This window comes from Acipenser ruthenus, chromosome 25 (genome assembly GCF_902713425.1).
Source record: "Acipenser ruthenus chromosome 25, fAciRut3.2 maternal haplotype, whole genome shotgun sequence".
Classification (NCBI taxonomy): Eukaryota; Metazoa; Chordata; class Actinopteri; order Acipenseriformes; family Acipenseridae; genus Acipenser; species Acipenser ruthenus.
The window spans coordinates 9,962,412-9,989,239 of NC_081213.1; the positions used below are offsets into that span (position 1 = coordinate 9,962,412).

At 45.1% G+C, this 26,828-nt stretch overlaps 1 protein-coding gene and 1 long non-coding RNA gene across 2 annotated transcripts; one reads left to right on the forward strand and one right to left on the reverse strand.

Moving 5' to 3' along the window:
• Positions 1-1,029: 1,029 nt before the first annotated feature.
• On the reverse strand, positions 1,030-25,214 carry LOC117413745 (cartilage matrix protein). The gene is made up of 8 exons (XM_059000341.1): positions 24,990-25,214; positions 9,835-10,181; positions 8,035-8,257; positions 6,612-6,734; positions 5,615-6,019; positions 5,098-5,250; positions 3,825-3,905; positions 1,030-2,014 (listed from the first exon to the last, which is right to left on the reverse strand). Exons 1-8 carry the CDS (start codon positions 25,093-25,095, stop codon positions 1,965-1,967), a joined length of 1,488 nt encoding a protein of 495 aa, XP_058856324.1. The 5' UTR covers positions 25,096-25,214; the 3' UTR covers positions 1,030-1,964.
• Positions 11,193-22,841, forward strand: LOC131701581 (uncharacterized). Its single transcript, XR_009308892.1, has 3 exons — positions 11,193-11,278; positions 13,611-13,690; positions 20,391-22,841. It is a non-coding gene; the product is annotated as an uncharacterized LOC131701581 (long non-coding RNA).
• Positions 25,215-26,828: the final 1,614 nt, after the last annotated feature.

The window sequence follows — 26,828 nt, forward strand, 5'->3', positions numbered from 1 at the left end:
CAGTCTGAAAGGCTCCCCTCACTGGTAGTGTCGGGGTGCAGCAGTCAGACAGGCTCTCCTTCCTTTGCCTGCTCTCCTATCCAGCTTCCTCATACGAGATGTTAATGTGAGAGAAAGGGGGCGTATCGGACTGCTTCACCCCAGCACTCTGCTGCCATGTATTCTGTATGGAATCAATTGCTTTATTTATCAAGTACCAATTAGAGGAAAATGTAACGTATAAAAATGCTTTATTTCATGCTGGACAGAAATTTTCAGGGGTTCATTTTATTAATAACCCTTTGAATAAATGTTTATATAAAGTCCCCAGTGGTAAACCGGTCCAGAAGAGGTCTTGCAGTTTTCATTTACCATTGAAAGCTCATGTTGAAATGCAGAGATTTAAAGCAATCCCATCTTTTGCATGTATTGAAGATTCATTTTATATGCAGGGATGCTGAGATACTCTGGGGGCAAGCAGGAGGCAAAGTGGTGTGGTGATCTGGATGGGGAATCTCCCACTGCAGTCCTACTGCCTTCATCCAGCTCCCAGAGCAGCTGCAGCTTCTCAACACGGCTCCCAGGTGAAGCCTTCAATACACAAGGAAGCGAGCGGCTTGAGAGCGACTCGACTAGCAAGAGGAACCAGACGATCGGCATGACTGGATCACGCACCTCCTTCAAAGCTCTTCTCACAACGTCTGCTCTAGTGGGCGTTTTGAAAAGAGCTTTGAAATGGTCTTTAAAGTTCTAAGTGTAAAAAGTTGTCAGGATGTTAACAATGAAAAAAAGTGACAGGTTCATTATTTAAACAGTTGTAGCAACACGTGGGAACGTGTAACACTATTTTTTGGAACAGCGCTGCTTCCTTTTTTAAGGGTACTTTTTTGGGGGGGGAGGGGGGGTTACATTTAAAAAAGAAAAATAAACTGAATAAAACAATCAAGTTTTCCAAATTTCAGCAGACGCTTTAATATTTTGTTCTGTCCTGAAACAAACACTTTTGTCAGTTTTTATTTCTAAGTTTCTCCCACTACAGTGACAACACAGTTAAGTACAAAAGCTTCTTTTTAATCATGAAAGTTTGGAAAGTCAGTGAATAAAGATCCATGGTTATACAGAGCGTAACGGAATGAAGGAAGCAGCCCAGCGCACCCCTCGCACCCTCGCAATGAGAGCTCACAGCGCCTGGCTCCTGCTGGGAGCGGGGACTCAATACAAACACACACACTGGCAATGAACAGACATCTCCAGCATCAAGCTGGAAGTGGCAGCCTTTGTGGTTACACTTTTGTTTTAAGAAAACAAATCAAACATCTAGAGAAATGGCATTAGAAGTAATGACAGTTATTAACAAGGATCACACTACGTCTTCCAGCTTCACCTGCTATTGTAAAGCTCAGGAAAGCATCATGTTTATTCAATGCCTTGCATGCTCTTTTAACACTGTGTACAAGAACCAGTTATAAAAAGTATTGCACACTTATAGGGGCGTTATTATCGTTTAACCTAGAGTGTTGCCTATATTTTTCTTTGTACAATTATTTTTACGTTTGTCATTAAAAAAATGCATCCACAACTTTGCAATGTCCAATCATATATTAAATTATTTGTATATATATATATATCTATATTACATATAATAGATACTTTAGTGTTTTACAACTTAAAAGGACAGAGATGTAAGCAGACACACAGAAACAATAACACTAGAATCGTCATCTCTGTATATCAATAAATATCTCGATGTGCAGAGACACATATTAAGCTTTAAATACGTTGCTATTTCTGCATTTATACAAGGTTTCTCGCTCAATGGCACTCTATACAATGCTCAAGTCTTCCACCCCAGAGGCTTGTGTGAAGGCAAAGCTGGACAGGGTTGGGATACAATAGGGAAAGCTGAGTACATGCCAGGACTCTCAGTATGTTACAATATGATGTTTAAAACAAGGACGAGGACGGGGAGGGGGTGCTCGACGTCTTTAAACAATCCTGTTCTCCAGCGTGGCAATCCTCTTTGTCACGGCATCCAGTAAGCGAGGGGTTAAGGACAAACTCAGTCACAGCATTCACAAAATAGTATTGCTATAATCATCAGGGACACAGGAATCCCTTTGAATGCAGAACAAAGGAGAAAAGCACAAATCTGACACCACTACACCCTGCGCTCCAGCAGTGCAGATCTGACACCACTACACCCTGCGCTCCAGCAGTGCAGATCTGACACCACGACAGCCACCCTTCCAGTGCAGATCTGACACCACTACACCCTGCGCTCCAGCAGTGCAGATCTGACACCACGACAGCCACCCTTCCAGTGCAGATCTGACACCACTACAGCCTGCGCTCCAGCAGTGCGGATCTGACACCACGACAGCCTCCCTTCCAGTGCAGATCTGACACCACTACATCCTGCGCTCCAGCAGTGCGGATCTGACACCACGACAGCCACCCTTCCAGTGCGGATCTGACACTACTACATCCTGCGCTCCAGCAGTGCGGATCTGACACCACGACAGCCACCCTTCCAGTGCGGATCTGACACTACTACATCCTGCGCTCCAGCAGTGCGGATCTGACACCACGACAGCCACCCTTCCAGTGCGGATCTGACACTACTACATCCTGCGCTCCAGCAGTGCGGATCTGACACCACTACAGCCTGCGCTCCAGCAGTGCGGATCTGACACCACGACAGCCACCCTTCCAGTGCAGATCTGACACCACTACACCCTGCGCTCCAGCAGTGCAGATCTGACACCACGACAGCCACCCTTCCAGTGCAGATCTGACACCACTACAGCCTGCGCTCCAGCAGTGCGGATCTGACACCACTACAGCCTGCGCTCCAGCAGTGCGGATCTGACACCACGACAGCCACCCTTCCAGTGCAGATCTGACACCACTACACCCTGCGCTCCAGCAGTGCAGATCTGACACCACGACAGCCACCCTTCCAGTGCAGATCTGACACCACTACATCCTGCGCTCCAGCAGTGCGGATCTGACACCACGACAGCCTCCCTTCCAGTGCAGATCTGACACCACTACATCCTGCGCTCCAGCAGTGCGGATCTGACACCACGACAGCCACCCTTCCAGTGCGGATCTGACACCACGACAGCCACCCTTCCAGTGCGGATCTGACACCACGACAGCCTGCGCTCCAGCAGTGCGGATCTGACACCACGACAGCCACCCTTCCAGTGCGGATCTGACACCACGACAGCCACCCTTCCAGTGCGGATCTGACACCACTACATCCTGCGCTCCAGCAGTGCGGATCTGACACCACGACAGCAACCCTTCCAGTGCGGATCTGACACCACTACATCCTGCGCTCCAGCAGTGCGGATCTGACACCACGACAGCCTCCCTTTCAGCAGTGCAGATCTGACACCACGACAGCCTCCCTTCCAGCAGTGCAGATCTGACACCACTACAACCTCCCTTCCAGCAGTGCAGATCTGACTGAGATGCCACAGTCCCAGGGGGCACATTTAGAGAGAGCTGCACAAACTGGTTATTCCATTAATAGGACCGAGCTCTCCACAGATGAGGGTCATTGGTGATGATCAGTCTTACTTGCTGTTCTCCACAGCCTGTGAAAAGCAGCACTAATCATCACAAACCCAAGTGGCTGTTTCTTCACTTGCATCACTTTCACTAAATCAATGACAGCTTAATCAAACAAGTGATTCACCATGTCAGTGTTCACGCACACGCATGCACACACACGCACACGCATGCACACACACGCGCACGCACGCACGCTCGTGCTCCCTGCCACCCTCTCTCGGGTAGCTCCATCCCCTCACTCTCTCACGCTAATAAAAGGATATATTTTTTCGTTAGTGCTGCTATGTCTTCTTCTATCTTGGTGTTGAACTTGACGATGGACTCGCACTCACATGGGTTCTCTTCTGGAGGAGAAATAAAACAGCAGCAAAGCGATTAGGAGAATAAAGGAGCGACAGCCGACACTGCGGGCCTGACCTCTCCCTTACTCCCCCCCCTCCCCATTCACCTCTCCTCCACACCCTACTCTCCTCAGTTTCAACTGGAGCAATTTCAACTGGAAGCATATAAAACGTGTTCCAAATATTTCTTAGCCCCATCATTCTTATGAAGTTTCCTTTAGTATTTCTAAATGTAGCACTATGGATGAAAGATCAGCAGCACATTTTCTGGTTCTTCACAAGATACATATTGTACTGTAATAGAGGAATGTATCTTTGAATATTGTATTGCAATAGAGGGATGTAGCGTTTGAATATTGTATTGTAATAGAGGGATGTATCATTTGATTCTAGACTGGAAGCACAACATCTCATTGAAGTTGAAAAATAAGTGTGATTTATAGTTAGCTGAAATACAAACTCGCCCTGTCTTTCGTGTTTTAACAAACAGTCGACTTTTAAATGAACATCTTATTATGCATCATACAAGTATCTTATCAAGCCCAATGCATGCATCGTGACTCACCCTTGCACCCTTTCAAGTGCCAGCGCGTGCATCGTGACTCACCCTCGCACCCTTTCAAGTGCCAGCGCGTGCACCGTGACTCACCCTCGCACTCTTTGAAGTGCCAGCGCGTGCACCGTGACTCACCCTTGCACTCTTTGAAGTGCCAGCGCGTGCATCGTGACTCACTCTCGCACTCTTTGAAGTGCCAGCGCGTGCATCGTGACTCACCCTCGCACTCTTTGAAGTGCCAGCGCGTGCATCGTGACTCACCCTCGCACTCTTTGAAGTGCCAGCGCGTGCATCGTGACTCACTCTCGCACTCTTTGAAGTGCCAGCGCGTGCATCGTGACTCACCCTCGCACTCTTTGAAGTGCCAGCGCGTGCACCGTGACTCACCCTCGCACTCTTTGAAGTGCCAGCGCGTGCACCATGACTCACCCTCGCACTCTTTGAAGTGCCAGCGTGTGCATCGTGACTCACCCTCGCACTCTTTGAAGTGCCAGCGCGTGCATCGTGACTCACCCTCGCACTCTTTGAAGTGCCAGCGCGTGCACCGTGACTCACCCTCGCACTCTTTGAAGTGCCAGCGCGTGCACCGTGACTCACCCTCGCACTCTTTGAAGTGCCAGCGCGTGCACCATGACTCACCCTCGCACTGTTTGAAGTGCAGCTTCTTAGCGATCTGGTTGATGGTCTTGAAGTCAGCTGTGTAGAAGTAATGCTCTGCGATGGGTTCGGAGGCGATCTCCTTCAGCTCGTCCTCCACTGCGTTCCCCACCCCCACCGCGTACATCTTGAAGCCTTCGAGGAAGGAACACACACAGCTCCTTAGCACCTCCACAATATACACCTTATACAGCTGGATTTTTATGCATTTTATCCCAGTGCAAAGTTAGAAAAGAAAAACATCTGCATTACGAAAAAAAAACACCCAAGAAGGTTCAATTAAGAGCACCCACGCTATTGCAGATGCTCCTTCCTTTCTGAAAATACAACTCAAATGAAAATATGATTCAATATTCTGAGTCATGTATTTATTTATATATTTTTTATGTTATCCCAGGGATCCGCAAGGAGGTTGAGAAACACTCTTGTCTTGAATGCGTTGATATGAAAGCAGCATAGGGGAGGAGCAAACAAACCCCCGTGCAGCAGCAAGCCGTACCGAGCTCCTTGGCCTTCTTGGCGGCCTCTCCGATGTAGTCCTGGGATCGCCCGTCCGTGAAGACGATGCCCACTTTGGTCACGCCGGGCCGGGCCCCGTGGTTGGGGGTGAAGCTGCTGTCCAGCAGGTAACGCAGGGCCTGACCGGTCATGGTGCCCTTCTCCATGTAGGACATCTTCTTCACTGCTTCCTTCAGGTCCTTCTTGGTGTTGAAGCGGCCCAGCGGGAACTCCTGCCTCACCGAGCTGGAGTACTGCACCAGCCCCACGTGCGACTTCGTCTCCGACACGTCCAGCTTGTCCACGATCTGGTTGATGAACTTCTTGACCAGCTCAAAGTTCTCGGGCCGCACGCTCTTGGAGCCGTCAATCAGGAAGACCACGTCTGTGGCTTTAGCACTGCAGGCTGAGAGGAGGGAGGAGGGAGAGAGTAGAGAGGGGCCAAATAGGGAGAGGGGAGAAGGAGGAGAGTAGAGTGTGGAGGAGAGGCGAGTGGGGAAGGGGAAGTAAGGGAGAAGAAGGGATATAAGGAGAGAGGGGAGAAGGAGGACAGTAGAGTGTGGAGGAGAGGCGAGTGGGGAGGGGGAGTAAGGGAGAGGATGAGAAAGGGATGGGGAGAGGAAGGGATGTAAGGAGAGAGGGGAGAAGGAGGAGAGTAGAGTGGAGGAGAGGCGAGTGGGGAGGAGGAGTAAGGGAGAGGATAAGAAAGGGATGGGGAGAGGAAGGGATGTAAGGAGAGAGGGGAGAATGGGAAGAATGGTAGGAAAGGAAAAGCAGGGAGGAGAGTAGAGAAACAATATATGTCATTACATTGCATTTTTAAATATAGAATAATCAATATATGATCCCATATATGGAAAGAGGCAATGATATTTTCCCTAGATTTCACAACACTGTGCAATAGAAAGTTATACACTGACATTCATCCACTATAAGATTTTATTTCAGCGCCAGGTGCCTCTGTAGATGAGGACAGGGCTGCGTTCGTCCTGACTTACCGCTGCAGGTCTTGCCGTCCTCCTGAAGGGTGAAGCTGTCGTTGCAGGCACACTTGTAGGAGCCGGGGGTGCTGACACAGATCTGCTCACAGTCGTGGTCTCCGGTGGCACACAGGTCAGACACTGGTGGAGGAAAGGGGGGGGGGGGAGTTTAAAGAACAATACTACAGGCCTGTCGCAAAACAGATTCCTGGAAGAGTCGTCTCCGTGGACATGCACACTCACAGATACAGAGTCAGATCCAACGGAAGAAGAGTCTCCGTGGACATGCACACTCACAGATACAGAGTCAGATCCAACGGAAGAAGAGTCTCCGTGGACATGCACACTCACAGATACAGAGTCAGATCCAACGGAAGAAGAGTCTCCGTGGACATGCACACTCACAGATACAGAGTCAGATCCAACGGAAGAAGAGTCTCCGTGGACATGCACACTCACAGATACAGAGTCAGATCCAACGGAAGAAGAGTCTCCGTGGACATGCACACTCACAGATACAGAGTCAGATCCAACGGAAGAAGAGTCTCCGTGGACATGCACACTCACAGATACAGAGTCAGATCCATTGGAAGAAGAGTCTCCGTGGACATGCACACTCACAGATACAGAGTCAGATCCAACGGAAGAAGAGTCTCCGTGGACATGCACACTCACAGATACAGAGTCAGATCCAACGGAAGAAGAGTCTCCGTTGTTCCAAAAATGTTCTCCATCATGCACATAAATTCACAATATAGGTCTGAAATGTGCAGCTTTGAAAGAAAAACACATTTTAGCAAACGTTCATTTTGAAACACGATTTCTGGTACTATGCTTGGTTAAAGAAATCTCTGTTTGCAAGCCTGTCATGCACTTCCTAGGTCATTTCATCTGAAGAGCCAAATTGTCCCCCTGCCCTCTTTCCTGTCAAAAACCAACCATCTATTGCTTCCCTTATTGACTGACATGTTTTGCAGCCAGTAGGATGCTTTGATCCTGAAGAGACTGCTGGGGTGAAAGGACCATACATGACCAGTCTTTCTGGAAAGCACAGCTGGCAAACTGAAAGCTTTCTTAACTTAGTATGGTACCACATGTCAGTTTTAAAATTAAAATAAATGTTTGCTATAACATGTGTTTCTTTCAAAACTGCACATTTGAGACCTATAATACAATGAATGGACGTGCATGGCAGGTAAGATTTATGGGAAACAGTTCATCAAGTATCGAGGCATTGTGATATGTGATAAATGATGAAGAACATATATTCAGTTATATTAATGCAAGCTTATAAATTACCTTTTTCACAAAATAGTCCATCTCCTTGCACATCATTCAGCCCGCCAGGACCATCTAATGAATGCTTGCAAACATCATACAAAGTTAGGATGACAGAAGGCAGCCCCAGAAACACGTTCCCAGTATCGGGGTGCTGGCTTACCGCAGAAGGCCTCCTGGAACTTCAGTGCGAGTTTCTCGATGAAGCTGTAGCTCTCCACATAGTCAGTGTGCTCCTCCAGCGGCTCGCTGGCGATCTGCTTCAGCGTGTGCATGTCCACGCGCCCCACGCCGATCGCAAACATCTCAATGCCAGCTTCGCGGGCGCGGGCGGAGACGTCCTTCACGTTGTCCTGGGGGCGCCCATCCGTCACGATTATCGCCACCTGGGCACAGGAGTAAGCGTGTCAGGGGAAGCATGTCAGGAGGGAAGCGTGTCGGGAGGAAGGGTGTCGGGAGGAAGCGTGTTGGGAGGAAGTGTGTTGGGAGGAAGTGTTGCAGGAGGGAAGCGAGTCGGGAGGAAGCCTGTCGGGAGGAAGCATGTCAGGAGGGAAGTGTGTTGGGAGGAAGCATGTCAGGAGGAAGCGTGTCAGGAGGGAAGCGTGTCGGGAGGAAGCATGTCGGGAGGGAAGCATGTTGGGAGGAAGCATGTCAGGAGGAAGCGTGTCAGGAGGGAAGCGTGTCGGGAGGAAGCATGTCGGGAGGGAAGCGTGTTGGGAGGAAGCATGTCAGGAGGAAGCGTGTCAGGAGGGAAGCGTGTCAGAAGGAAGCATGTCGGGAGGGAAGCGTGTCAGGAGGGAAGCGTGTCGGGAGGGAAGCGTGTCAGGATGAAGCGTGTTGGAATGAAGCGTATCAGGAGGAAGCGTGTCGGGAGGAAGTGTGTCAGGAGGGAAGCATGTCAGGAGGGAAGCGTGTTGGGAGGAAGCATGTCAGGAGGAAGCGTGTCAGGAGGGAAGGGTGTCAGAAGGAAGCATGTCGGGAGGGAAGCGTGTCGGGAGGGAAGTGTGTCGGGAGGGAAGCGTGTCGGGATGAAGCGTGTTGGGATGAAGCGTATCGGGAGGAAGCGTGTCGGGAGGAAGTGTGTCAGGAGGGAAGCGTGACGGGAGGAAGCCTGTCGGGAGGAAGCATGTCAGGAGGGAAGCGTGTTGGGAGGAAGCATGTCAGGAGGAAGCGTGTCAGGAGGGAAGCGTGTCGGGAGGAAGCATGTCGGGAGGGAAGCGTGTCGGGAGGGAAGCGTGTCGGGATGAAGCGTGTCCAGAGGAAGCGTGTCGGGAGGAAGCGTGTCGGGAGGAAGCGTGTCGGGAGGATGCGTGTCGGGAGGAAGCATGTCCGGAGGAAGCGTGTCTGGAGGAAGCGTGTCTGGAGGAAGCGTGTCCTGGGAAGCGTGTCAGGAGGAAGCATGTCAGGAGGAAGCATGTCCGGAGGAAGCATGTCTGGAGGAAGCGTGTCGGGAGGAAGCGTGTCCGGAGGAAGCGTGTCAGGAGGAAGCGTGTCGGGAGGAAGCGTATCGGGAGGAACGCTCACTGCTACGAGTTAGTCAACAGCACATCTCACAGAGGTCATCCCGTACAACACAGTTCTACAAAAAAAACACCTTTTTTATGTTTAGTAGTTCCTGAGTACAAACTTCATTTTTGTCATTTTTAATAAGTTAATGTCTCTGATTATAACAGAAATCATCTGGCACAGTTTAAGCAGCCAGAACATTAAGAGACACCCTCCACACAGGGATTCATTTATAACAGACATTGACTTAAGCAGCCACACACCCACACACACCCAAGGATAATTTTTTAATCATTGTGTTATTACATATTTATTTTGACATCATCAGAGTTGCTACAGCTCAGTGACTTGAAGAAAAACTAAATGTCCCGGTTTTTCACTCTGGAAATCTGTTAACCCTAAACATCATGCATCACGTTTTACTACGTCACTGATAAGGAAAGTGCAGAGCGGGTACCTTGCTGACGTCTGGGGAGCGCACCCGGGCACCCTCGCCCTCGCTGAAGGCCACGTTGATGGCGAACTGTATGGCGAGGCCGGTCATGGTGCCGGTGGACAGAGGCTCGATCTTGCTGACCGCCTTCAACAGGGCCGCCTTGTTGCGGTGGGTCTTGAGCGACACCTCATTCTTCACCTGGCTCGCGTAGTTGACCACGCCGACGCGGGTGGCGTTGGGGCCCACGTTGAGGGACTCGATCACCTTGGACACGAAGACTTTGACCTGCTCGTACTCGGAGGGGCGCACGCTGCGAGACGAGTCGAGGATGAATACCAGGTCTGTGGGGTGCGTCTGACACAGGCCGGCTGCAGGAGAGAGACAGAGAAACAGACAGAGAGAGAGAGGGAGAAGTGAGACTATTTGGTCCAGACTATTTGTGGCGGCGGCGGCAGGGGGTGGTGGGGATTGTACATACAATCCAGGGGCATCATTTGCTGTAAGGCAGCAGTGTGGAGTAGTGGTTAAGGCTCTGGACTCTTGACCGGAGGGTTGTGGGTTCAATCCCAGATGGGGGACACTGCTGCTGTACCCTTAAGCAAGATACTTTACCTAGATTGCTCCAGTAAAAACCCAACTGTATAAATAGGTAATTACATGTAAAAAATAATGTACTTGTATGTAAAAAATAATGTGATATCTTGTAACAATTGTAAGTCGCCCTGGATAAGGGTGTCTGCTAAGAAATAAATAATAATCCCCCACCCTTGGTTTGACCATCCAGACGACCTACATGACAGTCTTCCACTTTTTGAACCCCCCCCCCCCCACACACACACTCACACACACACACACACACATATAATATAACCACATAAAGATGGTCGAAGTTTTCTTCCCAAACTAATAAAATGAGTTTTCAAATATTATTCTCTTCTAATCGAACCCGGATCCGGAATGAAGTCGGCCATGGTTGCCATGGTGATGATATTGCTCGCGCTCAGAGTCTCAAGGCGTCGGCTGCTCATTCATTTTGATTGATAGTTCATTGTTGCCCAGCGATTATATCGACAACACAGAATGGCATTGCATTGTATTGTACTGTTTCTGTAATATCATATTATTGATATCATGAGTCAAAGGGAAATGTCAGATATGTTTGCCACAGGAGCTGGATAACGGAAGAAATGAAACACAGTGAGACAACAAAGAGGGATTCACTTGCGGAAGAAACTATTAATATTGCTGATACATTATTTATACATTGTCTAAAGCAAAAGTATCATAGATTTTCAAATTAGATTTAGGCTGATGTGTAGGGCTGTGCGGCCCTTTATCTGGTTTGGTACAGGTACGTCTTATTTTCAGCTACGTGGATAAAAAACGGTACGCAGCGCCCTGCGCTTGCTCGCGCATGCCTAAACAGCTTCCACTTTGAAAACACGGTAGTGCCTGTTCAAATCTGGTACGTTATGCTGTTTTCTGTCTTTTTCATCTTTTTAAATTGCATTTATCATATTTTTCCATATATTGATCATATGCAATACATTGGGTCTTGTACATGTTTTTACTTGTGCAGCTTTGCGGTGGATTTCTCATTTTGTCTTGTTCGTCGTGAATAGTTTTTTCTTTTTAGAGAAATTGATTGTCTGTTTCCAGTTTAAGTTTGCAAAAAATATGTTTAATTAACTTATCATTTGTTTTGTGTTTTTACTACAAACCTTATGGCTCTATAGCTTCGCCTGGAGGACGCTAAATCAGACGATTTAAACTAATCTCGAGATAGAAGTAAAACGTAGCTACTACTGTACTGTGTGCAAAGAAAATGTATTGTAACGTGCTATCACCTCCATTGTAGAAACAGGGGAAACAGGATTAGGGACCCGCCTGCCTATAGCACATTAGGGGGGTCTTGATTGACAAGTGGGGGTCCCATGAGTGTTTTCGCGGGTTTAATATGGGACTATGATAGGGGATTGACTCTCGTGGGCGGGATAAGAGAATGATTATATAGGGGTGCGCGGGGTTAGCCCCGGCAGAGCTGAGCTAATTGTGATTTTCCGGTACACTGTTAGAGTGGGCTGGCACAGTGTAAACAGTTAAAGGGCAATAAATATTTATTTGAACCTGAACAATGTGGTCCGGAGTGCCTCTGTGGGGTCAGTCAATGGGGAATGCTACAGTATCAATAACTCCCGCAGAGAATTAATTTTTCTTACTACTGATAATAATGGAATGAATAACTATTATTTTATTTATAAATATTTATTTTAAACAATGTCTTGTAATTTGCCCAAACATCAATATTTTTCAAACAAACCTTCAGGAAGTATTGTAACGTCTGTTGGGTCATAGAATAACGCATTTTTTATCCATGTATCTCTAAGCAGAATACATAATAAAAAATACTTTTCATAAACAAATCTGAACTATTGGTCCTGAAAGGGTTAAATAAGCATGTGCCACTTCTGCACAGCTGCAAAACACTCATTTGAAAGTGCACCATATGCCTCCTTTTCACATTAGAGAAACACCCATTAGATCGCAATTGATTGCACATGTACCGAAATCTGACAAGGTACCACCTTCTGACAGGTTATATTTTGGTATGCGTACCACTTTCTGACAATGTACCACTTTCTAACATTACATTGCTCTCTAATGTCTTTCACAGTGGATTGGCAGAAAATTATATTTAAATTAAGGTGGTATTAGATACACTCTGGTTGAAATGTACTGAAGATATGATTAGGCAATGTTATCCATGAAAATCAATGGATTTCTTTTTATAACACATTTCCCCGTATGCAAATCTTAGTTCAACAAATGAAAGGTTATTTTCGAGCATGAGAAGGGTCAAAACATACCTGCGTACAAATACTGGGGATGAGAGATTGAGCAATCCTTTGGTTATTGAGAGCTAACCCGACAAGCAAAAACATTAGACTTACACATACAGGCTGGTGTTGATAAATTTGCCAAGATGAAAGGGAGACAACCTGTTTTTTTTTTAGTTTATTCGTGATTATCATGTGTAAACATGAAACCTTGCTACTTTCGACAGTCACAGAATTGTGGTGCTTATTTAGCAGTTTGTGTTCATTGGTTTATATTTGATACAAAGTGTCGTTCTTTGTGGAAAGCAGGTGAAATGTATCAAACTTAACTCCAGGTTGTAAGCATGTGTCAAATCTGTATTCGGATGGGCGCTCTATAATAAAGAGTTAAACCGCGTTCTTACCCCCGGCTCTTTTTGTACAGCCCAAGCATGACACGTTTTTTTCAGTGATCTGAGATAGTCTAACGTCCCTAGCTGCTACTGTAAAAAAAAATGTTGCAGTAGTTCAGTATGCAACTGTGAAACGTTTACTTAACTGGGATATCAAAAGCTTGCAACAGAGCAATTCAGTGAGCGTTGAAGCCTTTACCCACAAGTTTCAGTGAAACGACTACCCTAACCTTACACACTTTATTACTATAAAATGAGACTTAGTGGAACGACAATTTTGAGTTTGTTATAAGTCAGTGCCGTGCTTTAAAAATACTTGAATTGCACATTTTGTTTAATTCATTTTAAGAATAAGAGCGATGTTGTAAACTGGCACAATTACTGCCTGTTTTTTTTTTCTCATTCATGATGCTAATTGGGACAGAGAATGTTCAATGTTGACAGTACTTTGCTCCCCCCCATTCTTTCTGAAATGACGCCCCTGCACAGTCATATGTTGATAGTGACACACTTCTGTTTTTTACATCACCCAAGCAGTGATCTGATACATATACATTTTACTTTGCAGGTCTGAAGGTTTTAATGTCAGTATACTCGTCACTTGGGTGGTCTGCTACAGGGAACTAGCGGGCGATTTGATCAACCAAGGTATGGGAACGCATATTCAGAAAACAAAACCGTGGATGGTAAACTAACCTTTATAAAAGGCTCCCATGTTAAAAGCACAGCAAAGTGTAATAAAGCACAGTGAATGCATAGCAAAGCATAGGGAAGCATGGTAAAGCACAGAGAGGTATGGTAAAGCATAGGGAAGCATTGTAAAGCACAGAGAGGTATGATAAAGCACAGGGAAGCATTGTAAAGCACAGAGAGGTATGATAAAGCACAGGGAAGCATGGTAAAGCACAGAGAGGTATGATAAAGCACAGGGAAGCATTGTAAAGCACAGAGAGGTATGGTAAAGCATAGGGAAGCATTGTAAAGCACAGAGAGGTATGATAAAGCACAGGGAAGCATTGTAAAGCACAGAGAGGTATGATAAAGCACAGGGAAGCATGGTAAAGCACAGAGAGGTATGGTAAAGCATAGGGAAGCATTGTAAAGCACAGAGAGGTCTGGTAAAGCATAGGGAAGCATTGTAAAGCACAGAGAGGTATGATAAAGCACAGGGAAGCATTGTAAAGCACAGAGAGGTGTGGTAAAGCATAGGCAAGCATTGTAAAGCATGGAGAGGTCTGGAAAAGCATAAGGAAGCATTGTAAAGCACAGAGAGGTATGATAAAGCACAGGGAAGCATTGTAAAGCACAGAGGTGTGGTAAAGCATAGGCAAGCATTGTAAAGCAAGGAGAGGTATGGTAAAGCATAGGGAAGCATTGTAAAGCACAGAGAGGTCTGGTAAAGCACAGGGAAGCATTGTAAAGCACAGAGAGGTATGATAAAACACAGGGAAGCATTGTAAAGCACAGAGAGGTATGGTAAAGCATAGGGAAGCATTGTAAAGCACAGAGAGGTATGGTAAAGCATAGGCAAGCACTGTAAAGCACAGAGAGGTATGATAAAGCATAGGGAAGCATTGTAAAGCACAGAGAGGTATGATAAAGCATAGGGAAGCATTGTAAAGCACAGAGAGGTCTGGTAAAGCACAGGGAAGCATTGTAAAGCAGAGAGGTATGATAAAACACAGGGAAGCATTGTAAAGCACAGAGAGGTATGGTAAAGCATATTCAATACAAGCCGTGGTAAGCTGTGTTAAAACAATAGGTGAAAGGTATAAGGTATAAGCATGGTGAAAGCTGCAGAGTCACTGTGCAGATTTACTGTGGTAAACTTTTCTAAGGGCTGGGCTATACCCAGCAGTGTGATTGAGTAGCTGGACAGTGTAATCAGTTACAGGGCTGTAGGCTGGCGGGGAGTGAAAACAGACCTTGTTCTCGTGGCCAGGGCTTGGATTTCATGTTTTCTTTCACCAAATAATGTGTAAACTAAAATGTATTTGTTCTGAGATCGCTGTGGCACGCAGCACAATGGGACGCAGTGCTTCAACTGGGGAAACCTAAACCAGCAGTGAGAGAGAAATCAGAAGAAGCATTCACAGAACTGCAGCCAGGCTTTCTATTCCCATTGGAATCCAGTGTATTACCCTGAAGAAACCATCACACATCACAGTGTTAACAGCTGTGCCGCTGCATTGAAAGAAATAGTGTGATACAGTATCACACTGTCTGTCTGGTACTGATCTGGTACCGTGATACTGCAATGGATTACCAGCAGTATGTATTGGTTCCTACAATCAATAGGGATTTCATTGGTAGGTCAAAATATGAAGTGTTCCCTGTGTACTACCAGTGGCAGCCTCATATACTTGTGCTACCATATCCCATGCATGCAGAAGCATTGCACTGCTATTGAAAATCATTTTGTAAGGGCTTTTTGAATACATTCATTGGATCAAAGTGCAGCACAGATTATGCAGACGGGTTTGTTGTACAGAGCTATACAGATCTGAACTTTTTCCCTGTAAAGTAATAAAGGTAACAAGTACATTACTATACTGTAGAATGGCATTGGAACCTTGCATATAGCATAACAACATTCTCCCAAACTCTTGCTGCTTTGCTTTTTCACAGACTAAATATTATCTTTGGGGATGCCAATTTAAGGTTAGGTTCAGGGTCAAGGTGAGGGTCAGGGTTAAAGTTAGGGTGAGGGTCAGGGTTAAAGTTAGGGTCAGGGTTAGAGTCTCATGAAACCGTGGTGAAAGCAGGACAACTGTTTGTATCAGGTCAACATTACAAAAAAATTATTTGGGGAGTGAAAAAAGGGTCTTTGCCATGTTTTGATTTCTGTGTTTTCTCCTAAGCTGTAACAGAACTGCTGTCTAAATTTCAACCTTCTACTGCTGCAGGGGTTTCAGGACGGGAAAGACTTTCTATAGTTTATGATCGCGCGTGAAGGTAAGCTGTGGATGATTGACCTGCTCAACACGAGAGGAGACAGACACAGTGTCCCATTGTGAAACACAACCGTATTGGCTGGCACACCAGTCCACTTCACAGGGAAACTGCAGTGAATTCCCTTGTGCCAAGTGAGGAATCCAGACTAATCGAATAAACCACATAGAATTGAACTCAGACGCCAACTCACCCACATTCACTGTTCTGATAGCAGCCAGCCTAGGAGTTCCACTGTCAGCACAGTTTAATAATTACTACGTGTACACCTAGCATGTTCTGTGATTCGGACGATGGTCCAGTCATGGATTAACACACGTTAAGAATGTATCAAACATGGGTATTCTCGCGATGCTAGTTGAATGTAATAAAACAAAAGTGTAACAGTGAGGCTAATGTACCTTTCATCTTAACTTAATCCTCCCTTTTAAAAATTGACCATAGTCTGTTTGAAATGTAATTTTGTAGTTTACTATAATAATAATAATAAGAAAAAAACTGAACGACAAAATATGTATTAATCCTAAAAGTAACTCAATAAAATGAAATGGCAAACGTTTTGACTAGAGCAGCTGTCATTGGTCTATTCTTAATACACAGCCATATGATCCTACAGCATTGCTGCTTTCATATTTGATACCTTTTAAAATGAGTGGTCAAACCACAGTTCATTGTGACTGGGGAGAGTGGAGTGCTGTCTGCACACCTCACTGTCCCCAGTCACAGCATAGAGTCCAGTATAACTATTTCAGACTTAAAACTAGATATTCTGACCTTAGTTGAGACTTGGCTTAAACCAGATGATGCAGTACCCTTAGTGGAGGCTTCTCCTTGTGGTTCCCCTTGGGTCGGGGTGGCGGTCTAGCCACAGTTTATGGTAAGGAGTTTAGCCTTCACTTTGGAAGTTTAGATGGATACTCATTATTCGAAATTCTATCTTTTAAAGTTAATGTTTAAACTCCAGTTCAGCTTGTAGTCATGTATCGGCCTCCTGGTCCCTATTCCTGAACTCTTATCAACTCTTGCTATTCAGCATGCTAGACTTGTGATGTTGGGAGATTTTAATATACATGCTGATGTGGAGGGAGATCCCCTTGGAAATTACTGTCTGAATGTACCTGATTCTGTGGGCTTTCCTCAGCACGTATCTGGTCCCACCCACACTCACAATCACACGCTTGATTTAATATAATCCTGCTCTGCTGTAATCCTGTACTCTCAGACCACTCCCCTATCATTCTGAACACTTATTGATTCGGGATCAGGCGATTGATGTAACTTAAAAAAGAGGATGGTGAGTAAGTAGATTCAAGAAACTGCACAGAGTCCTTTTCTTCAGTCAGTTGTTAGGTTTATTGAAATATGCAGGGAGTCTGGTCCCAGGTACAGGACAAACAGAATACTTGTTCTTACAATCGTTGCATGACATTAAATACCCTTCTGCATAGGTGTCTCTCTCCTCCTCTTTCTCTGACACTTAACCAATAGAAAAGGTACAACTCATTATCCTGTTACCATATATTCCATTTTGTGTGAGTGTGTGTATGTGTGTGTGTGTGTGTGTGTGATCTAGTGTGACGACCTCTGAACTCAGTGCATTCTTCAGACCCTGGTGCCACAAAGGTCCATACATCTGGTTTTTGTCATCTTCCTTGTTCCTATCTCTCCGATTTGCCTAAGACCCTTTGATTCCAGTGGCATCATCTCTTTGGATCTCTCTGAAGTCTTAGAGCCTGGTCTCTTCTTTTGGTCCCCTTGAAAACTAGCTTTATGACCCCCTCATAAACCAGCTGTATTTTCTAAGCAAAAACCTGTTTAACTAGTTTTATACCCAAGTGGACTCCCCGAAGGGCAAGCTTCTTTCATGTCAGGGCTGGAGATCAAAGGACTTGTTTGTACAGCCGTGTGCTGCTGGCCAGCCATTTGCTTTGACACAAAAGAATCTTAACTTCTCTACCATATTGCAGCTTTCATCTATCACAGCAGTGCTTGCATTTTTGGAACTAACAGTTTTTTCTATCCAATGTTAAATCACTTTTCAGAAAAATAACATGAATACAGCCGTCATTCCTCATGCGTAGCAAACTGCTATTCAATACTTGTTCCATGTTTTCCAACAGCGATGCTTTAGTAGACAATTACAACACTACCTTAGGGATTGTAGCTCCACTAAACATGAAAAGAGTTAGAACGTAGATGGAAAGACACAAAACGACAGGTTTCTTACCTTGTCTGGAAAGACAGCGTCGGGACTTACAAGGCTGCACTGTCCTCCGCCAGGTCCGCCTACTACTCAGATTTAATAGAAACTAATAAAAGTATCCAAGATTTCTTTTTAACACCATAGCTCAGCTTACTAATCAGCAGAAAGAGCCTTCAGTTAAAACTATCACTAGCAAGTTGTGATGACTTTATGAATCACTTTAAAGGAAGTTCTCTCTAGAATTGAAATTTCTATTCTATTAACGGCTCCCTTTCTTCGTTCCAAATTCCTTTAAGATTGCAGTGATTAAACCACTACTTAAAAATCCTTCTTTGGATCCCCTGTCCTTTCCAAGTATAGGCCTATATCTAATCTCCCCTTCTTATCAAGAGTTTTAGAGGGAGTGGTGGTTAATCAATTCTAGTCATTCCTTACAGCCAGTAATATCTATGAGAAATCTCAGTCAGGCTTTCATCCCGGTCATAGTGCCGAAACGGCTCTCGTCAAAGTAGTAAATGATGTTCTATTGCCCTCTGATTCAGGCCTTGCTTCTGCCCTAACCCTTCTACATCTAAGTGCAGCTTGTGATACATCTCATTTGAATTGACCGCCTTAAAAACCTGTCAGGCTCTGTCCTATCCTGCTTTAAATCCTACCTATCAAATAGGCTACAATATGTCCAAATTGAGGAGGAATCCTCCTTCTTATCTGGAGTTACGTGTGTTGTTCCGCAGGCCTCTGTCCTTGGTCCTATTCTGTTTTGCTGGTATTTGCTCCCCCTGGGTGATGTTGTGTTCTGTTTTGCTGGTATTTGCTCCCCCTGGGTGATGTTGTGTTCTGTTTTGCTGGTATTTGCTCCCCCTGGGTGATGTTGTGTTCTGTTTTGCTGGTATTTGCTTCCCCTGGGTGATGTTGTGTTCTGTTTTGCTGGTATTTGCTTCCCCTGGGTGATGTTGTGTTCTGTTTTGCTGGTATTTGCTTCCCCTGGGTGATGTTGTGTTCTGTTTTGCTGGTATTTGCTCCCCCTGGGTGATGTTGTGTTCTGTTTTGCTGGTATTTGCTCCCCCTGGGTGATGTTGTGTTCTGTTTTGCTGGTATTTGCTCCCCCTGGGTGATGTTGTGTTCTGTTTTGCTGGTATTTGCTTCCCCTGGGTGATGTTGTGTTCTGTTTTGCTGGTATTTGCTTCCCCTGGGTGATGTTGTGTTCTGTTTTGCTGGTATTTGCTCCCCCTGGGTGATGTTGTGTTCTGTTTTGCTGGTATTTGCTCCCCCTGGGTGATGTTGTGTTCTGTTTTGCTGGTATTTGCTTCCCCTGGGTGATGTTGTGTTCTGTTTTGCTGGTATTTGCTTCCCCTGGGTGATGTTGTGTTCTGTTTTGCTGGTATTTGCTTCCCCTGGGTGATGTTGTGTTCTGTTTTGCTGGTATTTGCTCCCCCTGGGTGATGTTGTGTTCTGTTTTGCTGGTATTTGCTCCCCCTGGGTGATGTTGTGTTCTGTTTTGCTGGTATTTGCTCCCCCTGGGTGATGTTGTGTTCTGTTTTGCTGGTATTTGCTCCCCCTGGGTGATGTTGTCCGTAGACACTGTGTACATTCCCATTGCTATGCTGGTGACACACAATTGTATCTATCTGTCAAGCCAGGTGATTCCACATCTCAAAATACTCTTAACTGTCTGTCTCGTAGATATTAAAAACATGGATGTCAACAATTTTTAATGCTAAATTCTGATAAAACAAAGGTCAAAGTTTTGGGTTTTAAAAAGCAGCATGAGAGCATAAACCCATGTGTCTGTAGAGTGGACAGCAGCCCCATTGGGCCAAAGCCAGAGACCAGAAGTCTGGGTGTAATTTTTTACTCTGATCTTTCATTTTAAACACATTAAGAACGTAACTCTCAGTACATGATGCTGAGGGACTGATTCACACCTTTATAACTTCCAGATTAGACTATTGCAGTGCCCTTCTCTCTGCTATTCCAAACTGTGTTCTGTCCAGATTGTTGCTTGCGCAGAACGCTGCGGCCAGGATCTGACCTTCAACAAAACAATATGATCATATTACGCCGGTTTTGGTGGCACTACACTGGCTCCCAATTCGATACAGGTTTGATTTTAAAGCTCTACTCCTCACATATAAAGCCTCCCATGCCTGGCTCCATCCTACCTGAGTGACTTACTGCTCCCATATATTCCAGGGCAGCCGCTCCGATCCCAGGATGCTGGGTATCGCACCATTCCAAACATTTAAAAACAGACATGGGAGGGAGAGCATTCGACTATGAGGCCCCGAAGCTATGGAACGAATCGCCGGTTCCTGTTTGGAAAGCTCCTACTGTAGCAATCTTCAAAAGCAGGCTGAAGACACTTTTTCATAGTTTAGCATATTTATCAAATTGACTTTTAATTTACTGTCTTTATTGTTTATACTGTTTTTTGTTATTTTATTGTATTGTTTTTTTTGTATTTAACTGTACAAAAATGATTTATTTTATTGTAATTGTTCTTTGATATTCTGCATATGTTAAAGCACTTCAACTTGTTGCGAAAGGCGCTATACTAAGTAAAGATGTGATTGATTGATTGATTGAGAAACACCACCTCTCAGTAGAAGCCTGTTATACTAGACTCTAATTAAAACACTGGACTGCATTCAAGGACCATCCACATGCCGGTAAATACATTGCTGTTCATGCATTCAAGGCTTTATGAATACACGGCAGTGTTCTCCAGTCTCTAGAAAGCTGCACAGTACAAGCACAGTCTCTGCACTGCAAGAGTGATCCTGCACGTACTGCACTGTACAACAGCCTCACTGCAAGAGATATCCTGCACGTACTGCACTGTACAACAGCCTCACTGCAAGAACAATCCTGCACGTACTGCACTGTACAACAGCCTCACTGCAAGAGATATCCTGCACGTACTGCACTGTACAACAGCCTCACTGCAAGAACAATCCTGCACGTACTGCACTGTACAACAGCCCCACTGCAAGAACAATCCTGCACGTACTGCACTGTACAACAGCCCCACTGCAAGAACAATCCTGCACGTACTGCACTGTACAACAGCCCCACTGCAAGAACAATCCTGCACGTACTGCACTGTACAGCAGCCTCACTGCAAGAGCAATCCTGCACGTACTGCACTGTACAGCAGCCTCACTGCAGCCTGGGATTCATTTGGAAAAAATACAATTCAGTGAAGGATAATGACTACAAGTAAAACAAATATGTTAAAAATGAAAAAAACAAATGTGAAAATCAACAAAACTAACTCTAGAGATATTATTGAAAAAATGGCAAACTTACTGAAGTATTTACCTGTATGTATAAAATACAGAAAGTCTAACCGATGTAAAGAGCAGTCCAATAGTGCCTGTATTTTAGCCGCTATCATTTTTCTTTAGGAGACTTGCAATCCATACCACTAGAGCCTCAAGAACGTATTAATACGACACTTCTCAAAGAAAAGGATGCAAAAAATAGTACATACTTTTCTATTTGTATGTATTTGTTTTTCAAGCTGAAACTAATAGCTAATAGCATAAACTAATAGCTATCTGTTGGGTATAGTTTTATACACTTTCTGCTTTTGGGGTATTAACACATCTTGCGATTTCCACCATCCAAATAGTTATTTTCTGTTCAATTAAATACTGCAAAATATTATACAACTCCCACAGATTACCTAAACTAAAAGCCACACCATTCTGCATGGTTCAAGATTCAATGGTACGTTTATGTTCCCCCTGCATATACAAATCTTACAGCAATGCCAAGCACATGAAATGCAGACTAAAGAATATACACATACAGACTAAATAATGTACTTCCCACCTAAGAACATTATAAACACAACAGCATGTACTGTAGTACTAAGTGCTGTGGACAAACTCCACGAGAGATCAGACCCTGCCCTGTATCTTTACTGAGTGTTAGTGCAGGGAGCTAGCACAGCAAGGTGAAGCACTGCCCTGTATCTTTACTGAGTGTTAGTGCAGGGAGCTAGCACAGCAAGGTGAAGCACTGCCCTGTATCTTTACTGAGTGTTAGTGCAGGGAGCTAGCACAGCAAGGTGAAGCACTGCCCTGTATCTTTAGAGTGTTAGTGCAGGGAGCTAGCACAGCAAGGTGAAGCACTGCCCTGTATCTTTAGAGTGTTAGTGCAGGGAGCTAGCACAGCAAGGTGAAGCACTGCCCTGTATCTTTAGAGTGTTAGTGCAGGGAGCTAGCACAGCAAGGTGAAGCACTGCCCTGTATCTTTAGAGTGTTAGTGCAGGGAGCTAGCATAGCAAGGTTAAGCACTGCCCTGTATCTTTACTGAGTGTTAGTGCAGGGAGCTAGCACAGCAAGGTGAAGCACTGCCCTGTATCTTTACTGAGTGTTAGTGCAGGGAGCTAGCATAGCAAGGTGAAGCACTGCCCTGTATCTTTAGAGTGTTAGTGCAGGGAGCTAGCACAGCAAGGTGAAGCACTGCCCTGTATCTTTAGAGTGTTAGTGCAGGGAGCTAGCATAGCAAGGTGAAGCACTGCCCTGTATCTTTACTGAGTGTTAGTGCAGGGAGCTAGCATAGCAAGGTGAAGCACTGCCCTGTATCTTTAGAGTGTTAGTGCAGGGAGCTAGCATAGCAAGGTGAAGCACTGCCCTGTATCTTTACTGAGTGTTAGTGCAGGGAGCTAGCACAGCAAGGTGAAGCACTGCCCTGCATCTTTACTGAGTGTTAGTGCAGGGAGCTAGCACAGCAAGGTGAAGCACTGCCCTGTATCTTTAGAGTGTTAGTGCAGGGAGCTAGCATAGCAAGGTGAAGCACTGCCCTGTATCTTTAGAGTGTTAGTGCAGGGAGCTAGCATAGCAAGGTGAAGCACTGCCCTGTATCTTTACTGAGTGTTAGTGCAGGGAGCTAGCACAGCAAGGTGAAGCACTGCCCTGTATCTTTAGAGTGTTAGTGCAGGGAGCTAGCACAGCAAGGTGAAGCACTGCCCTGTATCTTTAGAGTGTTAGTGCAGGGAGCTAGCACAGCAAGGTGAAGCACTGCCCTGTATCTTTACTGAGTGTTAGTGCAGGGAGTGAGTGTTTGAATCTGGGCAGAGCTAGCAGGCTGCGCAGGTCTCCAGCTAGTCATACTGGATCAAGACTTTCCAATACTGGACAGCAAACTTAAAGAGGCAGTACAGATATTGATTTAACACTGAGATGTTTTTCCATTTGTCTCTGTGTGTAGCGTTACTCTGTGTTTTATCAGGAAGCAAACCTTGTGGACATATCGCTTTGTTCCTGAGTTCTAGTTTTAGCAGGAGGGACTTAAGATTCCTCGTCCTCTTGAAACCTGCTGTCCACTGTATCCACCATATGGGCAGTGCTGCTTGCAGCAATGGGAGGTTATGCATTATACAAGCTATGCTTATATTCAGTGTTAGACACCAGCAAGAAACAGTAAGTAGCTAACAAACCTGCCCTGGCTAGGATTCTTTCCATGCACACCAACAATATGTAACATCTGTATTGTCTATGGGGTGTATTATAGTTTGTAAATAAATAGAAGAAATGTACAGTAAATGTAGTAAAAAAAATTATGTGTTTGTCAATATGTTACACAATATAGTACAAAATATTGACATTAAATATATGATCCCATAGATAGAAAAGCAGCAGTTATGTGTTTTTCCCTATACACTTCACTATATGTTTTACATTACTGACCAATAAAAAGCTATACACATAACAATCCCATTAGAATCATTGGGAAACAACAACAGAGTTAAAGGGAAGTGATTACAGCCACAATATTCAGCACTTTGCTCATCTATATCCGTACCCTTAGAAACGTTTCCCACAGTAATTGCAATACAAAGTGTAAACAGCACAGTGCAAGCGTGGTAGAGCATAGATTAGCATTGTAAAGCACAGAGAGGTATGGTAAACTATGGTAAATACACAGTATAACCAAGGGGAAAGCACTAGAAAACTGTAACATGGCTGTAGTGAACTTTTATAATAGTACCTAGTAAAAGATAGTATATGCAATGTCCAAAAACACCTTAAAAGTGGAAGCAATTTTTTTTAGCCACAATATTCTACATTTTCTCCACTTAGTATATACAGCACCTTGTCATCAAAGTCAAACAACGATACCTAAATGAGAATCGATTTAGCCAGGTTAGCTGTTTTGTAGCCAGGCTAGCTGTTTTGTAGCCAGGCTAGCTGATTCGATTTAGCCAGGCTAGCTGTTTCGATTTAGCCAGGCTAGCTGTTTCGATTTAGCCAGGCTAGCTGATTCGATTTAGCCAGGCTAGCTGTTTCAATTTAGTCAGGCTAGCTGTTTCTCACCTTTCCAGCATAGTGAGAAAGTGTATTTGACACAATAGAAGGTTTTTGTCACTCGTACTTGAATAAAGCTGGAGCGCCATGCTGCAGAAGAAAAAGCTGGGATCCTGCTCCATCGGGACCTTTACTCATCTCTCCCTCCTCATCAGAGTATTGCAGGCAGATCAGCAGACCAAAGAGGAGGCAGTGCTCGGCTCTATCTTCTCCCATCCCTTCTCCCATTTGCACTGTAGTTTTGCATTTTGCTCTGCCTTGCCCATGCTATGCATTTACTGTCAAGGCTGTTGCAAATAAATTAGTCTTCACCCTAGTTTAAAAAGCCTGTCTAATGATATTATTTAGCATGTGTTGCCATTCTGTCACTATGCTTGCCTGCACTCTGCTGTTGTCCTGCCCTGGTGCACCACAGTAAGCCTGTACCTGGGGGTCTCTCTCCACGCTCGGCGGACCCTGCTCAGGGCTCTCTTACCTGATATGGCGGCGGCGTGTCGGAGAGTCTCTGTCCCCAGGGCTCCATACTCCTGACTCAGGAATAGCAGGCTGAAGAGCAGCAGCGCTGACGATACACTCTGCATGGCTGGTGTTGGAGAGTCGAGGGCAGGCTAAAGAGTGACTGTCTGGGGGCCTGGCACGGAGGTATTAGCACACCTCTCCTTTCAAGAGGCAGAGCTAGACATGTGGGAAAGAACTGACAATGCCAACTTTCATTTGAGGGGAGGGGAAAAAAAAACTTGGGTGTGTGTCCGTGCCAGAGAGATTTCCTTAGCCTGCTAATCAATACACTGAAAAAGGGAAGTGGAGAATTAGACAAGGTTAGGAGTGAAGGAAGGGGGGAATGTAAACAGAGGAGAAATATTTTTTTTATTTAGTTTTTTCCATGTTATTTTTATTTTGAAAACTTTTTCCTGCATACAGTAGCTGGCATTGTACTGGAGATTAATGAGGTGTTGTTTTAAGAAGGGAGTCAGAAGCAGGTTAAGAGGGCTATGGGCCACCCCTCACTGCACCCAGCACTTACCACAGCAAGGACCGAGAGTGTTAGCATCATCAGTGTTTAAATGTTTAGAACTTAGCCATCGTCAAAAAATATGTCAAATATAGGAACCCTGAAATCAACGTCACCCTTGAATAAACGCCACAGGAAACAGATTTATGAAGGTCGCTGGCCTTGAAAACCGTGCTACTGCCAATAAACACCACCTTTGAAAATGCAGTTTTTAGGCAATTTAAAATAAATGTATCGGTACGGTACGCATCACGATATGCAGGTCACTGTATGATATGTACCACAATAATAGTGATGGTCCTGATGACCTACTTATAAAGATCAATGATGGGGAGGGGAGGGGAGGGGAGGGGGCTTTATACTCCGAAGGTGACACTGGTTTTGGGTGAATGGAACCTGTCAAGCTAGGCAGAAACGCCTGCTTTCTGGAATGTCAGCCCTGCTTTCTGATAGCATGATGGAAGAATGCTGTAAAAAGGGTTAGGGTTAGCCCCTGCTTTCTGATAGCATTATGGAACAATGCTGTAAAAAGGGTTAGGGTTAGCCCCTGCTTTCTGATAGCATTATGGAACAATGCTGTAAAAAGGGTTAGGGTTAGGGTTAGCCCCTGCTTTCTGATAACATTATGGAACAATGCTGTAAAAGGGTTAGGGTTAGGGTTAGCCCCTGCTTTCTGATAGCATTATGGAACAATGCTGTAAAAAGGGTTACGGTTAGGGTTAGCCCCTGCTTTCTGATAACATTATGGAACAATGCTGTAAAAAGGGTTAGGGTTAGGGTTAGCTCCTGCTTTCTGATAACATTATGGAACAATGCTGTAAAAAGGGTTAGGGTTAGGGTTAGCCCCTGCTTTCTGATAGCATTATGGAACAATGCTGTAAAAAGGGTTACGGTTAGGGTTAGCCCCTGCTTTCTGATAACATTATGGAACAATGCTGTAAAAAGGGTTAGGGTTAGGGTTAGCTCCTGCTTTCTGATAACATTATGGAACAATGCTGTAAAAAGGGTTAGGGTTAGGGTTAGCCCCTGCTTTCTGATAGCATTATGGAACAATGCTGTAAAAAGGGTTAGGGTTAGGGTTAGCGCCTGCTTTCTGATAGCATGATGGAAGAATGCTGTAAAAAAGGCACTTTTGGAGTTTGACGTCGGTGGAACATGAACATGAGTGTGGGGAGGTTGTTTATTTCAGTAGGTATAGTGGCCTGCAGGCTCGCTAGCAGCCAGAGAGACTCCTACACTGGGGGATCACAGTCCCGCTCTCTAAGCCTTCTGAGGGACAGATGAACAGTAAAGGAGTTGGAA